This window comes from Dermacentor albipictus, chromosome 1, assembly GCF_038994185.2.
Source record: "Dermacentor albipictus isolate Rhodes 1998 colony chromosome 1, USDA_Dalb.pri_finalv2, whole genome shotgun sequence".
Taxonomy (NCBI): Eukaryota; Metazoa; Arthropoda; class Arachnida; order Ixodida; family Ixodidae; genus Dermacentor; species Dermacentor albipictus.
The window spans coordinates 409,986,699-410,006,002 of NC_091821.1; the positions used below are offsets into that span (position 1 = coordinate 409,986,699).

The 19,304-nt window shown below is 42.6% G+C and overlaps 1 protein-coding gene and 1 long non-coding RNA gene across 15 annotated transcripts in view; one reads left to right on the forward strand and one right to left on the reverse strand.

The window, feature by feature from the left end:
• The window catches only part of LOC135918168 (neuroligin-4, Y-linked-like), a 694,509-nt gene that overhangs the window by 626,694 nt on the left and 48,511 nt on the right, over positions 1-19,304 (forward strand). For all 14 annotated transcript variants that reach the window (XM_070532204.1, XM_070532198.1, XM_070532197.1 and 11 more), the window contains one exon: positions 209-394. In XM_070532204.1, coding sequence (XP_070388305.1) covers positions 209-394 — 186 coding nt within the window. The remainder of the gene's footprint in view (positions 1-208; positions 395-19,304) is intronic.
• LOC135918169 (uncharacterized) lies at positions 8,432-12,142 on the reverse strand. Its single transcript, XR_011511450.1, has 4 exons — positions 11,952-12,142; positions 11,003-11,059; positions 9,770-9,960; positions 8,432-8,472 (listed from the first exon to the last, which is right to left on the reverse strand). It is a non-coding gene; the product is annotated as an uncharacterized lncRNA (long non-coding RNA).

Genomic DNA, 19,304 nt, shown 5'->3' on the forward strand with positions numbered 1-19,304 from the left:
AGCCTGCGGCCACGACGCAGGTGTGGAACATAGTATACATTGCCAGTATGATCACGTGATGCTGAATTACCACCGCCGAAGACTGACTATGGCTATGAAATAGGAAGCCTCTGCTTGAGTGCTAGGTAAATGCGGTTGTGCTCCCACTCGTCGTCCGAGTGATTCAGTCTACGTGATGCTTCTAAATACATGTCACGTGGGCACGCAGGCTTCCTGCCTGCGATGGACGGAGCCTCTCGGGCCAATAACGGGCTTCTGGACCAAATAGCCGCACTTCATTGGATCCACGAGAATATCGACGTGTTCGGAGGAGACCACCGGAACGTCACCATACTGGGGCACGGCCACGGAGCGGCATGCGTGAACTTCCTAATGATGTCGCCTATGGCCAAAGGTATGAGCACAAAAGCCTTGTTCCTCAACAGTACTCTATTGTTAACATATAAGCAGCGTCTATACCAATTTCACACCGTCTTCGGGCAATACGTGTCACGATATAAGTGTGTTCGAAGGGGACCAGTGAAGATTGCTAAAAAAAAAGACGTCTGAACTTGGCTGAACCAATTCTGCAGTGTGCCTTTGAGATTCAAACTGCAACAGTACAATGCGAGGAAACTGATGTTTTACGTGCCACCTGTTAGCCATTAGCTTTGTCTCGAGGGTGTACGGACATATCACTACCATTCTAGAGTCGTTATTCTTGAGAACGTAAGTTAACAGATGTGATGCCACTTTTGTTCTTTTTGTCCATATCATATCTGATGAATGGGTCGTCGTTAAACTAAGCTCTGTCTAAGGTGAATGCAAAAATTTCTAACCTAACCGAATTGTGAGTTGTGAAAGCTGTTTATCTACATAATGAGATCGAAAGAAAAACTTTGAACGACTCTATCGCTTTATGCAAGCCCGAGCACTTTCCAAGAAATTCCTTTCCTTCTCTGATAGGGATGATGACGGCTTGCAGCCACATAGGCCCTGTTTATGGAAGACTTGCGCAGCTTCTACGCTAACGTGGATGGGTTAAAGTGGACGCCTGTATAATACTGTGATGTCCTAGAACATAGGTCAACACTAGAATAGGTGCGCGCCTTTGTCTTTTTTTTCGGATGCTCCTTTTCGTGATGGCATGTTAAAGCGTTTCATTCGCTGAATATATAAAGATATTGCTAAAACTGCCTAAAGTTTATTGGCACATGTAATTGGACGACCTAAAATAACTGAAAACTCTCTTGCGATTTGTTCAGCAAAGAGGGGCACCAAAAATAAAGACTTTATTTTTTTTGGGGGGGGGGGGAGGGCGAATAGACAACGCACTACGATTTACTACGAACTAAAAACAAAACAAAGAAAGCTTTCAACTACGAAATTTTTTCGCCGTCATTGTAAATAATGGCAATCTTGGTCAAAACTTCGAAGTGATAGCATATTTTACAGCGAAGGTGTTATGGGGCTACTTCCCCCATTATCACGTCGGGGTGTAGAAAAAAAATTCCTAAGATAGTGCAATGCCAGCCCGACCCGCGGCGGTGGTACAGTTCGCCACTAAGGGGCCCAAATGCGCAGCTTCGCTGGTCGTCCTTCTTCACAGAGTGGAAGGGCACTGAGTTTTTTTCGAATAAAGGAGAAGTACGGATTTTTATTAACAATGGAAGAAAGAGGAAACGTTGCCATGTGGACGAACGGGAGGCACTATTCCTCGCTTGGCCGGCTGCGAAGAAATATTCCGGTGTTTTCTGTTGCTTTCCCTCATCTCATTATTGTATTTTGCATCTATATACCTGTAACCTGCGGCATGAAGGCAAATTGTGAAATGATTTCGAGGAATAAATAACTACAATTCTTATTATGCATGATTGTTCCAAGTAATATTTTCACGAATATACTACGCGAACAACTCCATCAAACAGTCATTCCTTAATACACACTAAGAAAAAAAAGAGTATCCCTTACTCTTTTCGAAGAGTCTGGACTCGTCACGTATATGACACACTTTGTGGGAGACACCCGAACTCTCTTTTGGCAGAGAGTCCCAAGACTATCTGTGCTCCATACAAGGTGTTTGCGTGACTCCGCACACAATAGTCATGCATACTCTGTTCTAGTAGTCGCCTATACTCTCTCAAAAGGGTTACAAGACTAGTGCTGAGGGAGTCGGTTAACAATTCTAGATGAGTCAGACGACTCCAGCAGTGTGTGTCAAGTTACCCTTAGTGCGTAATGCCGGTCTCTTGCAAATAAAGTAAAGCAACTGATCCATGTAAGTCGTTTCACTCTCGGATGGCAGTGTCGAGCCGCTTTTCAAAATGTGTCAACTCTTGCTGTAAGTACACACGACTACGGCTAGTTCTCGAGAAGACTACTGTGAAAAGACAACATAGGATAACAAAGAATCCACAGTAAACGTGCCAAAAAGCACATGGCAGGCTAGCAAGAAAAAGTTAATATTTCATCAGTCTTTGTTATTGTCTTCTGGAAAATTCAAATGTATCAGTCAGCACAGAATCACTTTGAAAGCAAGACAGTTCTCATTACTATTAAACTGGAATCAATAGCCAACCAAGCAAAATGTAGCAAAGGCAAAATCAAATATGTAGCCTGCAGCTGCATATGCATGACATTGCAATGCCACTCAGAACCTTGATGAGACCCCAAAATATTATGTAACTCATGTAGAAGTTTAGTTCACCACCGCACTAGTCTCCTATAATATGTCAAAAGATTTATAAGTTCAACCTATTTCCCTGTTCTAAACTTACGACTTAACATTCTAAGCAAGTAAGCTACACATAACAAATAAGAAAGGCTGCACTTATGTGCAAAGGAGACCCATATAATGAAATGCAATAAAAACAACATTCCAACTTAGATTACATTATCTATGCATCATACTATGCTTGTTAAAAACAACTGGTTGGCAATTGATAATCCAATCCAACAGTAAAAACAGCTGTCTTACCTTATGGTACTCTTGTTGGCACTTTTTCCCACACAATTTGTGCATGTTAGCGTGAGATGAAAATTGATCTGAAAAACACCACATTAAAAAGTTGTTCATCAATTTTATTCTGTCATACAACATGCAACAGTGTATAAAAACTTCATAACTGACAAAATTACAAAAATAAATACAGCAACACTTATACTGATCACTTATTTATGTTGAGAAACATACTTTTGCAAGACTAAGTATAATAGCTGACACAGACAATTTCACAGGTAGAAATAACCGCTAATACAAAACTTTCCATAATGCAAACACGTTGACAAAATAAGTAGCACAGGTAGCTGTATTTTGTTACGGCAAAGATGGCGCATGAATTATGAGGACAAGGAAGGAAGCAGAACACATAAAAAAACTATACCCAGCTACGTGCACGCAGCTGTAACAATACACATAGTGCACAAAGATCCAGAAGAAACAAAGAGGAAGATGTGAGGAAGGCTTCTTTTACTCATCACATGTCATCCTGTAAGAGCACATTATGCACTGGCTGTAATCTATCCTCAGCCCATACATGAATAAGTTACATTAGGTGCCACATTTAGAAATCACTCATACAATGTTCTTGTGATTTCCCTTATTCCAATCTTTAACTAAGCAAGCATGACTGAGTTACGTAAAGCCTCCCTACGGCTTGGCACATATACAGAAAGAAGTGTTTCTATAAACGCTGGAGGTCACGGACGGATGACTGACACATACCTCTTTTAATTCTTTTGTCTTTGGCATTATGATTATCTATCACAGTAGTCTTTTGTAGAGTGAAACACTTCCAGGTAATACACTGTGTGCAACCAAGTGTGAATACCTGTTCTCGATTTCTACCTTTCTCTGGTGTCCCGCTAAGGTAACAATGGCGCAAAGGATTATCTTCCCAATGTATGCGTTCCCATACAACAGGAGCAGTTGATAAGCCACATTAATGGTGCGTGAAATAAAACATCTGTGCTTAACTTTCCACTGCCGCTCCAATCTGGAGTAATTTTTTTTTTGCTTTCTGTACACTAGCACAGGTGCTATGTAGTCTCCTTGGTGCCCAAAGCAACTCTCACACCACAGCAGGATGTCCATTTTTTTTAATTCTAAGCAAAACTATGGTTATGGGGGACAATTGCAAACTTATATTTTTGCTTTGTATCTTAATTATGTTGTTGACCTTTAACTTTAGCCACTTCACTACTTTTCTGCAGGTGCAGACAGGCCATTGCACCAATGCTAGGTTTTGAAAACACCAGAGCAGGGTAGAAAGCAAGAACAGATATTTATAATTTGGGTGCCCACTCTGCATTGCATGGATATGTTTCAATGAACGATAAAACTACTTGGTAGATAAACATATGAAAGATAAGAGAATTAAGCTCGAAGCCTACCATATCAGTAACTGGGAATTTCATGTGTAAATGAAATTTTGCGATTCCCAGTGATGAAGAAACAGTTTTGACAATATGTGCCAAGGTCACCAACTCACTCATGCTCACAAAGGAAACAAAATAAAAACAAGCAAGATTAAAAGAAGTTCGAACTTCCAACCTAAAGTGAGACACCTTGCATGACTGATTTATGTATTACTGAGCATAAATTACATCTGGCGCATAATCTGCTTGTACAAGATGACAAACAATGAGTTCTGTAAGCCTTGTGGGACAATTCTGTGTGAAAGAGAAATCTATTTGATCATTACCTTTTGGGTATGTGTATCTCAGAACTGGTGCTATTCTGAGTTCTTACAAAGTAGACGTCATTGAGTACTGTAATTCTAATGCCTGCCACTGCTATAAATTTCTGTTAGTCCCACTGTCATGAAGCAGTTATGTTCAATAATTAGCGGCAGTCACCGCTGAAACACTCAGTACAAAACACGAAATAAATATATGCAGTCGGAATGTAAATGCCGAACAAAGATATAATCAAGTCTACATTTCACAGAACTGTCTTTTTTTCTGTTAGTGTGCCAATACCAATTCCACATTCAGAAACATTCTTGTATTGCTCTCCTGACAAATGCAGGAAAATGCACAGTTTTTAACAGAAGCCCTTGGGAAGACAGCCCAGAGTCGCTTTCACAAGAGGACTTCCCTTAAACTTTCGTCGCTATGTTGTAGGTCACTGTAGCAAGGGGAACATTTTGCTGATTGAATATTACTCGAAATATTTTTATTATTTGTACTAGAGGTTTGAAAAGAGAGCCAATTGTAGAGTTCTTCATGCAGATTTGATATATTCCATTGATTTTTGTTTAGCTGCTTCTTGAGTTATGTCCTACGCAACAGCAAAATACATAGGCATATTTGCGGGCACTTTCTTGTGTATTAAATTTTCACAAAAAGCAGTGTGCTGCAGCTAACTCGGCTCTTTGTAGACTGCAAAGTGCCAATATCTATTCAAACAGCATGTAAAGTTACTAGAAGTATGCAAGATTAGTAGGCAGGCAGACAGGCCTGCCTACTAATCTTGCATACTTCTCACGCTATTGTGAAAAAAAATTAGAATATACTTCAAAAACTTTTTCTGACAATAGCATGAGAATAACCTTATGCACTTATAATTGTCCTATACTAACGAAATTTGGCATACATACTCTTCAAGATATGCAGAATGCTGATATCTAATTAAACTGCAATCTGTAAAATTATTTAATGTGGCCTAATATTTTTTTTGCATAGTTCCAGTAATTGTACAAGCCGTTTGGATGGGTATCATCACTTTGCAGTATATAACTAGCTAAATAAGATACAGCATGAAGCTATTTCTGAAAATTTTATACACAGGAAAGTGCCCACAAGACTATTTTGCCACTGTGTAGGACCATAACTAAAGAACAGCAGCTACACAAAAATCAATGACAATTCAAATCTAATAAAGCACTTTATGAATGACAGTATATTCAGATCTCTAGTACAAATATATAAAAAAGTTGTTTTGAGGAGTATTTCCCCTCAATAAGTGGGTGTCAGTGTTTTCTACCAAAGTGTTAGAAAATGCCTTCAGGCATACCATGGGGAGCGCTATAAATAGCACACGCACGCATCTGCCTAAAAAGCCCTACGCCCTGCTTGCATTCATTAGTCATTTTTTCATTCTGTTGTATGTCACCATTTGCATCCCTTAACATTGAGTGCGCAAAACCAAAAACAGCCTAATACCGTATTTACTCGCATAATGATCGCACTCGCGTAATGATCGCACCCCTAAATTCTGAAGTCATAATTCGATTTTTTTATTTCTCGTGTAAGATTGCACCCCAAACTTGCCGCAGCGATATGTCATGTGCCAAGTCTAGCTAATAATGATCGCGCTTACCATCTGTCAACTGCTATGCGAACAACTCTTCAAGACAAACCAAGCAGTCTGCACGCACCAAACATTCTTAAGCAGATGCCCCATTTCATTCCTTCCATCACTTTCCGCACTTATATGACAAAAAAACAAAGCTACAACCACACTTGCCTTTATTATGTGTAGGCTTTGCAATGGTTGTGGTCAACAATAACAACAAAAAAGGCGTCTTTCGTTTCTTCTCGTCTGCACTTGTGGGCACGCAACAAATCGCGAGCGGCAATGATAGCAGCCACGTTTACACTGATACGTTAGAAGTGTACCATATTCATTCGCCGACGTTTGTAACGCAGCTAAGATATTCGCCCACCCTTAGCGGAAACGTGCCATATTAGGATAGTGGTGAAGACAAATGCCGCAGTTTCCGCAGCATGGCCGCCATGTGTTCCTATGTCAGAGGCAGCTAAGCGCGCCCATCTGTTTTTGTCCCCTCGAAGTGGACATGGCTATGTTATTGCCGCAAACTTGCCGATATTATTCATTACTGAAACGGAAGAAACTGTTTGAATGCATGTAATGTACTCACGAAAAGAAAAAAAAATCGTGTTCGGCGCGTTCGGCTTGCTCTGCCGGCCACCATTTTTTTTGGTGTGTGTGTCCTGCATTACATACAGCGGCAGCCACCTCTTTGTTGACTTGTTGTCATCCCGTTGAAAATGTCAGGGGCTATATTTTTTTCTTTTTGTGGGAAATTTAGCCAGCATAATGATTGCACCCCTGAATTTGAGTCAATTTTTTTTTTACAATAAAGTGCGATCATTATGCGAGTAAATAGGGTAACACACTGAATTTTTAGCCTGTAAAGGGGTTGTATACAAATGGGGGCAGCCAACTCTAGTGTGACAATAAAAAAATATTTGTTCTCACAATAATGAAACCAGTCATAAAATATATCCTACAAATTTGGAAATTAATGCCCACAGAACCTTGCTGATTGTCACATTAATTTCCTAAACAAGATCTTTTGATGTTTATAATTCCTAGTTTAATTCACTTTCTCTAGTAAATGGGCTCTGACCTAGACTATTCAGTGTAGGAGACTAACCCAGACCTGAAAGCCAATATTTAAATCTGAAATAAAGTCATTCATCCTACGACCACGTCACTGCTATGTCATCAGAAGCGTATATCCATGGACATATAGTCTGTAAAATAATTTTTACATGATCTGTACTGTTCCTCTTGCACTAATAAATTAGGAAATGCATTTCCTATTTAAAGCACTGCTGTAAACCTTTGTGTTTGAGAAATCCAATATTCAAAAGTGTAACAAAACCAATGTGTACATGACACCTACGATGCCTTTGACATTCGTCAGTGTGACAAATAGGCACTGAGAAATGCCAAGGGCATCATAGCTTTCTTGTTTCAAACCTTGTATGCGAGTATATTACTGGTATCTTTGCAGTGAAGGGAAGTCACATTATTATCAGACTTATGAGGGGAACTCGTGTTTCTCTAGTTTAATATTTTCTTTTTTGTGCTCCTGCATTCTTTACTTTTCCAAAAATAGTGGGTGTTTGAAATAAGTACTCTATATTGCTCTTAAATTTTTCTTGCACCAGAGCCCACATTGGGTTACATTTCTTCAACACTTTGCAGTGCTGTAGATTATCAATAGGAAGAAAAAAATGCCGTAAGTTTTCAGTTTAGCCTTCTGTATAACAAGAAGTATAAACCTATCAATTACATAGACAAGTACAAAAGAACTATGAAAAACTGAGAATAAAGACAGACATGTATTATAATAGCAGGAATCGATGGCGAGAATTCTAATTGAAAGGAACCATTAAAAACTAGGCACTAAAGACACATATTAATTATATTAACACAAGTATTTGCTAAGGATTTGAAGAGACGAAAAGAATGTCGCTTCAGATCACTCCACCCGAACATTCATCCATGGTTCGATGAGTGACCACAGCTGGTGATGCGGTTTGGATAGGTGGAAGCTGAGTGCAGCTGTGAAATAGGTGGAACATGTAGAGGGTCACCAAAGGTTGCATGCTGGTTGCACAGCAGGTTGCCTCGATCTCCGGACTCACTCGACATCATGCGTTCAGCCTGGTTATACGTCGTTTGCAAGAGGTCTGGCCCAAGTGTGTGGCACGGCTTGGGTAAAATTTCGAGGCAACCTGAAAAACATAGATCCATATCTATAAGCAACAAAATATTCTCCACCATAGGGCAAACCTGAAGTTTACTATCGGCACATAGCAGATAATGAAAACAGACACAAGTCACCAGACTTGAGGTATACAGATGTGCAAAAGTGTAAATGAATGTGAAGAGCTGCTTATAAGACGGAATGTTTCATTCCGTCTTTTGTAGATCAATAGTAGTATCTTAACATAAAGTCAAGTGTACTGGGCCCTCCCTAAAAAAATTTAAATAATGGGGTTCTACGTGCCAAAACCACTTTCTGATTATGAGGCACGCCGTAGTGGAGGACACCGGAAAGTTCGACCATCTGAGGTTCTTTAATGTGCACCTTAATCTAAGTACACGGGTGTTTTCTGCATTTCGCCCCCCTCAAAATGCGGCCGCCGTGGCCGGGGTTCAATCCTGCGACCTCGTGCTCAGCAGCCCAACACCATAGCCACTGAGCAACCACGGCGGGTATGGCCCTCCCTATTTCTGTAAGTAGGCTATTTCATGTGAGCTGTCCCGACCTGGCACACGACCACTTGAAATTTCTTTTCGAAAAACTGGAGGCCCTTCAATATAGGACAAATGTTAATTTTAAGAAATACTTGTGTAACGCACCAAACTATGCATCATAAAAGGCATAGCCAGAAAATTGGTTCCTTCATTAGGGGGCCAAATTTTTCAGGACAATAAAGAAAGGCCTTACACCAAAAATTGAACTGCTTATTAGCCACTGCTCAGTTTATTATGGGTCATAAAAATGGACAAAATGGCCTATTAACTTTATTTTCATAGAACTCGCTTACAGCAAAAGCTGCAAATTTAAGTAATCCACATATTTAGGGCTTGTGCTGCATGCAAAAACTGGTTTCAGGAAGATAAAATATGCAGCAGTGCCGAGAGATGATGATGAACTAGCAAAAAAAGTCAGTTTTGGTGTAAGTTTATCGGCATACTTACTAGTGAGGCAGTCCTAGTAAATTTATGCCCAATACCATGTATGAAAGTACACTGTTTCGTTTTTAAATTGCTAAAGCTTTATCAAAGCAGTTTTGTGTCAAGCAAGAAAAAAAATTGTACAAGTGGTCTCCTACTAGTTTCAAAATTTGCATCGCATTTCGTCTAATCCACATAGCCTCTTGGCGGCTAAGGCAAAATGGATGGACTTGAGCATTCCTGCACCGATAGCAGGGAGTCTTAACTGCTTCGAAGTTAATTCTTTCATTGCTGAGTGGCTACAAGCCACTTCACTGAAAAATTTGCCACTTAATTACATGTATTTACCTCAATCTTTCTGTCGGCTTCCAGCCTGCTTGGCATCATCACGAAGGCTGCCAACTCCCTAGTGGACGTAGTCAGGACACGGTGGTCGCAGGACGCAGTGGCAGGAGCCGCCAAAGGCTTCGAACTCCCTAGTGAACATAGTGAGGACACGGTGGTGGTAGGATGCAGGGGCGGGAGCCACCAGAGTGTACCTGCAGCAAATTTGCACAAACGCTCTTAGTCCTACCATGTCACAATTTACAAGAAAAATTCAGCTGTCTGTGTAACATGGATACCAATACAAATAAATGCAAACAGTTAGGTCCTACAACACAACTAGAACATCGACAAAGAAGAAATGGTACTTATGTTTATGAAAATCCAAGCAATGAAAAAAAAAATGTGCATCTGATTTGTGCGTGGAAGCTCAATGGTAACCTGAGCTCATACCATCAAGTGATTTGCTAGTCAACTGCAAGCCTCTTAAAATGTCGTTGTATATTTTTTACATGCACTATGTTAAGCTGCATTAAAACAAGTTCAATATCTCTGAATATAAGTAAATCACGAAGCAATTCAATTAATTAATTCCAGTGGTCGTTAATGCAACAAAGTGCAAGCTCTGAATGAAGCTGGCCAAACTGGGTAGTGACAAATAACAATGTGGTTCTCTACATCTTGTTTTTCTGGCTTTCGCTGTAGCATTAAAATACACAAGAAATTTCACATTCCTGACTTTTTATTCCATAATGCATAATACTTCAGCAAGAGCACTAATGCTGTCTTTTAATCGTAAATAGTGATAGAACAAGAAATTTTACTGGAGCCAATGTTTGGCAAGAAAACATCTTTTCTTTGTCGAAACACTGGCTCCAGCGATGCTCCTTGTTCTACGGCTCTTCATCATTTCAAGTCTCTGTCTTCCTCTGAACCTCTGTACTTTCAATGTTGTAGCAATTCAATTGTAATAACAGAGAATTAGTAAATGTAGCTGATGAAGAATTTGTGCTTGTTGGTAGATAATGACCGAGTAACTGCGCAACATAGAGATACGGACAAAGGAGGCTTATGCGTGTCGTCTCCTACAGCCATGTTTCTCTCTTTTGGACGATTACTCTATCTAGATGTAAAAGTATTACCCTTTGCACAATAATGCTGAAATGAAAACGGCCAGGAAAGTGGACACAAAAATTAAAACAAATAGCATCATATGCTAATGAGGTATGCAAAAGTGCCTGCTACGATCTGTCTCACCCATAACGTGCTGGATAAGATGGCGTCTTCTTCTGGATGTTGCCATTTCTTGAATACCTAAAATAAAGTACATTTCAAAATTACAAAGATACACAGAACAACAGCTTTGCAAACTTTGCAATCAACTCATTTCTGCTTGCCAAATATCTGCACTAACATAAGACTACAAATAAAAAGACCCTCTTTTTCATAAAACACCGGACTCAAAATAGAAAATCCAGTAGGAATAGCACAAATTCTCTACACAACACAGCCAGGTTTTGTACGCCTAGTAGGATTTAGTATATAAAGGTTGCAGCAAATTCATGCTTTTAAATATTTACAACCATGAAAATAAAGATTACATAAAAAATAATAGCATTATACATCGGCTTATACTGTAAGCCAATGTGTTTCCGACTTGACGCCAAATGCACATTTAATTTGTTCTGTTTCAGCGCTTTTAAAGGGTTGTGTCTGTTCGCTCGTGTATGCAGCCGCCTTACTGCTACGAAAATATCTGTGCTGCCACATCGCCTGACACTGCCATACAGCGTGGTAGCGTTTTTATTATTCGCGGTAATATACCTAAAGCGCTAGTAAATCTTCAGAATAGACAACTGTTTTTTCGACAACCTGTCTTCGCCAGCGAAAGTCACACTCGTGCTAGTATTGTTTCTACACTTCAAGTTACGCAGTACTTGGTATTCTACGGATTTTTCGATGCGACAGGCCACTCGTCATTGGAGTCGTTAAGAACGGTGTTTATCTATGGCAGTATAGCTTTCCTATAATTCCAGATGCTCTCCTGAGGCTTCCGTCTGCCAGTAGTATTTTCGCATACATACGCCCACGCATGCCTAAGAAACGTCTGCGAACTGCCAAGAGAAACGTGGCGCAAAATGTAGCCGTGCCGGAAGGGCCGATTACGCGCCGTTTGTAAACTCGGAACAAAAGCTGATATGCTTACCTGAGAGGTTAAGAGAAATATGGCACAGGTCACTCTCCGCTGGTAGTCTTTCGTATGCATCTGGTCGTCTCTGCGTTGCGATCTCCCATATCACAAGGAAAATGCAGTGCAAAACGCAACACTTCCGGGGCATGTTACGGTCCGGCGAGCTGCACTTGCTGGATGTCGGCAAAGACGAAATCGGCGACACGCCGCTGCTGGCGGCAGTCGTCCTCGTCGCATCACACAGCACGGACAGAAGTTCCCACCGTAACTTGCCGCAACGCCTGGTTGCAGTCGCCCCTAACGCAGCGCTTTCAGAACCACTCCACAGAATAAAGAACCACCACTCGACGACAACGTACTCGCACGAGATGCAACACAACTGAAAAATGGCGTCATGCTATTGACGGCTTCGGCTTTGGATCATTTGAATCCGCGCAACTAGTTTCGGTTCTTTTTTCTTGCGTTGTAACAAAAACTGTTTTGCTCACTGATAATTTTACGTCACGTAAGTAATGTTCACGAATGAAACAGCCGTGAGTTTAACACGCGTCTTGAAATACCCGCTACGTTCACGTCGCAGAAGCAAAATTTGCTCGTCCGAGTGCGGTTACGTTTGAAATATCTATCGTTGGGCTGTCGGAGCGTGCTCGAAGTGGGAAGACGCGGCGTAATTGTTCTTAATTTGCTTAGCTATAACGGCGCGGCTGCCCTTGATCTCTGTCGAGTGCAGTTTGCTCTGATGTAAGGTATAACTACAAAGCCGCCGACGTTACTGAATAATCTAGTGCACCTGAAGCTGCCAAAACTCCGGTATTTCCTCCACAATTTCTTGCGACTGCGTTCCGCTGTCACCAAAGGCGAGCGTAGTGTTTGACGGAGATTTAGCAACACATTTTCCCGAAATATCGTTCACCGCTGTGTTACGACGTGGAGAAGCAGCGTTGTTGGTCCTCAGTAAAATTTTCTGTTTATTGCGAATTTTGCGATAGCAGTTATATGGGTACAACCGTCGAAATATATCTGTCGGTTTTACCGCGAGCTTACGTATAAGGTCAAGTGCGATAAGATCCCATCCCGCGCCGTTGACTGTGCGCGTTAAAGGAAGTGTTGGAGGCTGAGCCGGGCTAGATGGGCGCCCCAAGTCAAGTCGGGATGATTGAAGGCGCAAGCCGGGAGAGGGAGGCGCTGGTTTAGCGCGCTTCTCCTCCTCTAGCCGTTGCTCTAGCCCGGTCTTGCACCACCCTCGCACTGTTTTGGAGATAATTTCCGATGGATGCAAAGCTAGGAGTGTGTGTGTGGGGGGGGGGGGGGGTGGAGGGGAGGTAAGGGTGTGCTCAGATAGCGCAAATTTTCGGAGACGCTTTGAAGGAAGAGGCAGCAGAAGCGTTCGGTCCGCTCTGCTCGCGCCCTTCATCACGCCAACGCTGTGACAGCGAGTGTTCGCCGTCATTGAGTGAGATCTGTTGATGTTTACACGTGCGCGCGTGACCCAGTGCTTGCTAATTCAAGGAGTAAGCGAATTTTTACTGCAGTTTATTCAGCCGATGAAACTACGAACCTTGGTTCGTGCAATAGTTCGTGCAGTGGTTCATGCAGCATTGGTGTGAAACTGCTGTGTTATTGTTTTTATATTTCTAGGGGGTTCCAAAGCAGTGTTGCGTACACTAATATTTGTTTCTGGTCGCGGAACGCAACACACTGCGGTAGCCCAGTGGCTTTGGTGTTGCGCTGCTGAGCTCGAGGTGACGGGTCCAACCACAACCGCGGCAGTCACATTCCAACGGGGTCAGAATGCGAAAACGCGCGTATACCGTGGATTCCGTACACGTTAAATAACCCGAGCTGCTGAAAATAAATCTGCAGCTTTCCATTACCGTGCGCCTCATAACAAGATCTCGATTTTTGAACTTAAATCTTCAAAATTTAATTATAAGTCGCGGAATTACACTTACAATCGACACTGTTGAGGGCGCCTACTGAACTTGTTATCTCGTTGCTGTGCTCTCTTTAGTAGCCAATACTTTTTTTTTAGATTTACTTATGGTCAGAATCCAGTGTGGCAAATCCAGGTCTTCCTTAGCATAGGAAACCAGCTATCGCTTAAGCGTGTGAGGTATCAACAAACATGGTCAAGGAAAATCAATATATAGAGTTCGAAGTAATTGCAGAACATGACAAGGATGAAAGAATGATACACCGCATCACAACCAGGACAGGAACCCGAGGGCCTGCCTAAAACAGAAGAGTTTATCTGGTATTTCTTCTGCTGCATTAAAATCTTTCTCTCGCCACACTCATCTCAAGTATCAGAGGAATGGCGATTTTCCACGACGACTCTTCGCGTGCTATTGAGAGTCAAACGACCCATGCGCAAATGTTGACTCTTGTTTTCTGACTCTACTCACGTAAAAGTGGGTCTTCGGAAGAAAAAAGAGAGTCAAGTTGCCGTGACTCACTTTTTACTCTCTTTTTTCTTAGAGTGTATATTGGGTGGCAAGTGACCACCCAAGTGAAAAAAAAAGAAAGAAAGTTGTCTTTTCTTAAACTTTCATGTTCCAGTTTCCTAGTATTTGTGCATTTCAATTGAACAATGCAGTAAACATTTCCTGTGACTATCTTGGCTGCTTTGGCTGTGAGATTTACGTGGTTCTTTCGAACAAATAAATATATCGTGTTAATGTACCGCCAGGCCAAAGTTTGCTATGCTGGTCATCTGACATCGTTCTGCACTGTTTGCGATATTAGAAGAGATGCCTAAGGGGTCAAAGTACGAAACTGAAAAGACAGTACCGCGACTATGAGGGTTGCGTTGCGAGACAGTGACAATAGAGAGTATTACCGTGTCCGGTAATCCTGTACACGCCGGCAGTTTGAGTGATTTGCCGTAGAATAAATGGTTTGCCTCGTGAACGGCGACGTAAACGTGAGTTTCCAGAATGGTAGCGCCATCTGGTGGCACCGACCTCAACTGGACAGCCAGCAGCATAATAAGTGATCAGTGGCTCAGCTAAACAACCAGCGGCATCATGGCGTACCCAATTACGCCGCTACCAAAAATTTACACCAGCTGCGAACCAGAATATACTTGGTTACTGCAGTAATAGCCATGTGTTTGACTGACTGATGTATGTGCCAGCAGATGGCATCACCGCTCCAGCCGGTTAACGCCAGCAATTCGCCCGATTCACTTGCGTATGTCGGGATATGGGGCACGCTAAAGCTCTCTAATTTATTCACGGAGTTTGCGAGCATTAGCTGTCGATAGCAGGCGACATAATTGTTTTTTTTTCGGCAGCCGTCCTTTTCCTGCCAGCTAAAGACATTGCAGTGGCGTCTGAGTGTGAAGCAGGTTCTTCTTACGCTTGCAGCGGGCTACTGAGGCGGGACCTGAGCGCATGCAATTAAAGACGAAGACGAAGTACAGTCAATGCCATAGTGACTTTACTTCGCAGACTTGCAGGCACATCATGGGGCGGATCAGTATCGCCCATGCTGACTGTTTACAATGCATTAATACGACAAAATTTGCACATTCCGCGCCCATCTTACACGGACTTTCCCACACGTCAAAAGAGAGACTTCAAAGACTTTTAGCTAGAGGACTACGCTTATGTCTAGGAGTTTCACGAGCGACTTCGAGTTCTCTTGTAATAGCTGAGGCTCGCCAATCACCATTTCCAGTTATGCGAACTACAGAAACATGTCGGCATTATTTCCGTCTTCAAACCCAGCATAAAAACCACCCATTGGCTCTAGACATAATGAAGCGAGATAGAAGTAATGTTCATATAGAAATTCAAAAGCATCTTCACATATTGCCAGGAAATGAATTTTGGAACTCAGACATCTAATATCCTGCATGGTTGCTTACAGTTCCAAAAAATGGCTGTGGCTTAGGTAAGGTTAAGCCCAAGATGTGAAGCATACTAGCCTTTATTTTAGTTGTTGAACCACTGTTTAGCTTGGTGAACTGCTGTTGCTTGGCTATATTTGGTTCGGCTAGACGAAGAAACAACTCATGCGTTACTCTGCTTCGCCTTGGACGCCCCGCATTGGACGCGGTGAGCGTCGAGCAACGCAGCGTTCGGCGCGGCAAAGAAATGTGCGCCTGAGCAAGCGACGCACGCCTGAGCCTTAGAAACAGCTCGTTTCTAAGGCAACACCGCATTCACTACAGGCGCTTTTGTACCGCTTTGAAGCATCGTACTCGTGGCTCAGTGGTAGCGTCTCCGTCTCACACTCCGGAGACCCTGGTTCGATTCCCACCCAGCCCATCTTGCAAGAGTTGAGCCAAAGCCACTTCTCCTCTGTCGTGACGTCATGGTGTCACGTGGTATTCAAGGCGACACCGCCGCGCCTGAGGAGCTGGGTTGAGCTCTCGTAATATGCTTCGCATAAAATCGAATTGTCAGTAGAAGGGATATTCAGCAAAAGAGACATGTTCATTCAAGCTGCTGAACAACTAGCAATATACCAGATATATATGCGGCACTCAGGATACACACACGTTTATACAGACGGCTCCAGTACAGCAACCTCTTCAACTTCATCATTCATTATACCGCACCTCAGCAAACAAGAATCATTTAAGTTATCTCGTGCGACTTCGTCCACAACGGCTGAACTGTTCGCAATCCTATGTGCGGTAAAATGTATATTGTCAGTAACAGAAGCGCAAAAATGGGTAATTTTCAGCGATTCACACGCGGCTCTAACATCACTCTGCAGCTCAAAGGGGAAAACATTCAGCGACAGTATAATATACGAAACACTTAAAAACCTCACAAAGGCATACGAAGCGAAACATGAAATAGCATTCTAGTGGATACCAGGGCATTGCAACATTCCTGGCAACACAGCAGCCGATGAAGCAGCACGACAAGCGCACCTGAAAGATGATACGGCTCCGCTCCCAATATCAAAGAATGAATTACGCTGCATTATAAGGACAATGTCTTTGAACATGTCTAGAAACACTTGGTTTGACCAAAATTCTAAGAGCTCTGACTCATATCATATTGATCCATTTATTGAATTGAAATTTTCATTGTCATTAGATAGAACTATGGAAACGCTTATTCATCGATTAAGGCTAGGCACAGCCTACACAAAGCATTTCTTACACGGAATTGGCCGAGCGGAAACAATGTGATTGTGGCTATGTAGATGAAGGTATATATCACCTCCTTCTAGGTTGCCCACATCACGACACACCAAGATGCCGACTTAAATCAGCGCTAAGTAAATTAGACCGCAGACCTTTCAGTTTAAGGAAACTTTTGAGCCCTTGGCCAACAACGGCCTTGAAGAAGAGCGCTTTAAAAGCACTAAAGACTTTTTTTGAAGACAGCGGCATCGTTGGACGTTATTAGTGCTTTCATTGTTCTGTTCATTTCAATGTCACTCTATATATTCATCTGTTTGGGAATTATGTTATGCTGACTGCTCTGTTGTGAATTGTGTTGTGTGTGTTGTATATTGTATGTGAATTGTGAATTGTGTTGTGTGTGTTGTATATTGTATGTACCCGCTGACCCACTGACTAGAAAATGTGTTATTAGGTGACAATATCGTTTGTAGTTTTGAGACTTTCGACTACATAGGTGTAGAGACATTTGCCATAGTCTTCCTGTATAAACGTTGCTTCATAAGTCCTGGTGCTTGTGTAAAAAGATTATTCGATATGTAACCGTGAACCCTGAATGATGCATGACGGAAGCACCCAAGAGATAAGGAGTAGCCGGTGCCTTAAATTGCGCGCCAACATCTCCTTATATCATATCAATAAAAAAAAAGGCATTCGTTTACACTGACACACGCAAACTTTAATGCACACAGGACGGAAAAAATGGGTAATGAACACATAATGAAATATCAACCCGAAGAGGCGATTACAATGCAAATTGGAATATAACTAGTCCACTAAGTAGCGTTATCGCCTTGCGCGAGCTGGAACCTGCGGTACAGCCAACGCAGCAACAGTTCAGCTTTTGCGAACTGCTGTGTTGTTTAAGTAGTGAAAGGCGAGGTGATGCTGGAGATGGAGAGGATCTCGCCCAGGCAGTGATGGGGCGGAGCGATTGGTTCCGTTTGGCTGGCTCACTGTTTTATCCAGCCGGCTGAGAAGAAGCATTCGCCGCAGCGGGAAAACTTAAGGAAGAAGTGGCAGGGGACCGGAACGTCCTGGTCAGGCAGCTGCACACAAGCCAGGGCCCGTAGCCCGACCGCTCACGTTCCGCCTGCAGGCACTGACGTCCGCAGGCCTCGTGGTAGAATTCAGTGGCATGGCGAAGTCACGAAGCACCGTAACAGTTTGACAGGTTTCCCCGACCGAATGAAGCCCTGGCGGCTCGGGTACGGAACCCGAGAGCCCGTCTTCGGCTGCCGATCTTTTGGCCGACCTTCTTCCTGCGTCGCTTCCGGGAAGTTCATCCGCGTTATACAACGCGCTTCACGCTTTTTTTCCTCGTGCCTTCGTGTTTCTTTCGCCACGATTTACGCTTTGGAACGTTTTCACCGATTGCATAATTTTTCCTTCATTCCTTACTTGCGCCACGTGTCCTCGTGCTCCACGCTCTTCTTCGTCGTCGTCGTCGTCTCCTTTCGCCAAACACCCAGACACAGCAGCCCTGCCAGCTCCCTCCGAGCAGGGTTGGAACCAGCTGCTGACAAGAGCAGACAAGAAAACGCAACTCGCACTCGTCTCGTGGGCCCAGGACGTCATCCCCACCTGGGAGCCACACTAGGCCTACCTGCCGTAACTTCCTTCCCTGCAGTGGCAAATAAAGTTGTTTTTCTCTTCTCTCTCTCTCTGCCAGCGCGTTCACACTTTGTTGGATTCTTTTCTACTAACCAAAAACTTCACTTGGCGTCATGCAGTTCATTCATCACAGCAAAACAAAATGGGTTACTGAATCTCTTGCCTCTTTAATATTGTCTTTGCTGCATTTATTTCATTCTGCTGAACCTTGCTACATTATAACTGTAGGTCTGATCACTTTGCGCAATGAGAGCTGTTGGACAGCACTTTTTGTCACGGAGGAACTACTTAGTGTGATGATGCGGAGATTATTTCGAAATGGCGAAACTGAAAAATGAAAATACAATATGTGTTAAAGCAAAAAAGTTAAAGTGACAAGAGTGAGTTCTTTTAGTCGGCGAGCCAGTTTTTCACACAAACACACGCTAAAATAACTTGAAGACTGCGTTAATAACCCATGATTGACAAGTACTAACAATAAGACGGAGAAAAATTTCTTGGCAAGGCTAATTGTCATTTATCTTTTCCTTGCTTTTCATCTCCTTAAGTACCGATGCGTGGGAAAACATCCACAGCGACGCACAGGGGTCACATTGATATTTAATGAC